Source organism: Carlito syrichta, unplaced genomic scaffold, assembly GCF_000164805.1.
Source record: "Carlito syrichta isolate Samal-C Ts95f unplaced genomic scaffold, Tarsius_syrichta-2.0.1 Scaffold153527, whole genome shotgun sequence".
NCBI lineage: Eukaryota > Metazoa > Chordata > Mammalia > Primates > Tarsiidae > Carlito > Carlito syrichta.
This window is the reverse complement of record NW_007097623.1, coordinates 1-1,711: the sequence shown is the minus strand read 5'-3', so window position 1 is coordinate 1,711 and position 1,711 is coordinate 1. Positions and strand designations below refer to the sequence as shown.

At 51.6% G+C, this 1,711-nt stretch overlaps 1 protein-coding gene across 1 annotated transcript; it reads left to right on the top strand.

Moving 5' to 3' along the window:
* Positions 1-667: 667 nt before the first annotated feature.
* LOC103252006 (vigilin-like) lies at positions 668-1,662 on the top strand (the record flags this gene model as incomplete). Its single annotated transcript, XM_008050596.2, has 2 exons — positions 668-919; positions 1,476-1,662. Coding segments are annotated over exons 1-2 (283 nt in total), but the record flags the coding sequence as incomplete, so codon positions are not given.
* Positions 1,663-1,711: the final 49 nt, after the last annotated feature.

Here is a 1,711-nt window from a genome sequence, read left to right as displayed (position 1 = left end):
AGGACTTTCCTTCTCTCCCAGCTTGGGTCTTTCTGTTCTTCCATTTCCTTTCCAGGCATTTGTCCTTGTTTCCCAATTCTGTTATGTGTTGTTCTTATATTGTGGATGTGCTGTTTTTTCCTGTCCTAGAGAGTGTGATTACAATTTGCCTATTTTCTTCTACATTCCTGAACTGTCTGGTTGTCCTGTTCACCCTCTGTCTGAGTCTGGTGGCGTCTCTTGCCCATTTGTATGGTTTGAGGGAGACCTGAGAAGCCAGGCTCTGAGTGAGGGAGGGCCTTGCCATGGGTGAGGGACAGCCAGCCAACCAGTCTCCAATGCAGAGGCTTCTCCAGAGCACAGCCTGAACGGGCAAAGAAGCAGGAGGCCAAGGGACTGGGGGACGTCTTTGCCCCTCTGTCCTTGGATCTAGAGCTCTCACCTATCAGCATCTCTCCTTTGTCTTTGTAGGCAGGTGTCCTTTTCAGTCCTGTAATTGGTGACCTTTTTGGTGGGGTTTGGGAAGGGGCAGGAGCTAAGTAGATGTTATCCTGTGTCATTTTAAATTAGCCATTATGTTTTTCACTTTCTTTTTCTGAGCTGATGAGTGTTTCCCCCTCAGGTGAGGCCTGATGGCGCTCAGCATCCATGTGTCTGTGCTTCCTTGTCTCACTCATGTCTGGGCCAGCACTTGCCCATCTTGGGAATCCCAACAAGTCATCCCCTCTTTTCTGACTTCATTCTCCTTTTTTAGTCCCAGGACCAAATTACCATTACAGGGTATGAAAAGAATACAGAAGCTGCCCGGGATGCTATATTAAGAATTGTGGGTGAACTTGAACAGATGGTTTCCGAGGACGTCCCCCTGGACCACCGTGTTCATGCCCGTATCATTGGTGCCCGTGGCAAAGCCATCCGCAAAATCATGGATGAATTTAAGGTGAGCCCTGAACTGACTTGGAAGCACAGCATATGAGAATCCCCTTCTCCCCAGCGACTGCTTGGCAGCCTAATATCTTCCTGTCTAAGCTGCTGACCACCCAGAGTCAGGAGGGAGATGAGGGTGTAGCCGTCCTCTTAGGTGCTAAGGTAAAGCACCCTAGGATGCTCGCTGCCCTGTCTTCAGGGCTGGTCAGTACAGACGACAGTGCTGCCTCCAGGCAGTGGGCTGAGAGGTAGCACCCCTGCGGTGCCCATTAGGAAGGCAAGGCTGGACATAACCTCACAGGTTACCCAGCAGGTTTCTTAACCTACAGATGGGAGCTTCACACAGCAGTGCACAGCCCGTACCCTGCTCCTTGTCTTCTGGGGAACTGCTCTTGAAATGCACTGGTTTAACTTGATGTGAGGGTGACTTATTTGAGGGATCAACTGTGAAAACCAGATTTTAAATTTTCACTAGCTCAGAGGGAAAACTCTTTGCTAGAGGTAGACATAACTGTGACCCTTTGGCCAAAAGTTTTCATTCCTCAGCTGACATCGTATGCACCTTCCAGGTGGACATTCGCTTTCCACAGAGTGGAGCCCCAGACCCTAACTGCGTCACTGTGACGGGGCTCCCGGAGAATGTGGAGGAAGCCATTGACCACATCCTCAACCTGGAAGAGGAATACGTGAGTCCCTGGTGGGCGGGGCCCTCAGGGAGGCCTCTGGCTCTGACTGGCACATCCAGGGGCTGGCCAGGTGCAGGGGTGGGCAGGTGGTGGGGCCAAATGTACCTCCCCGGGGGTGC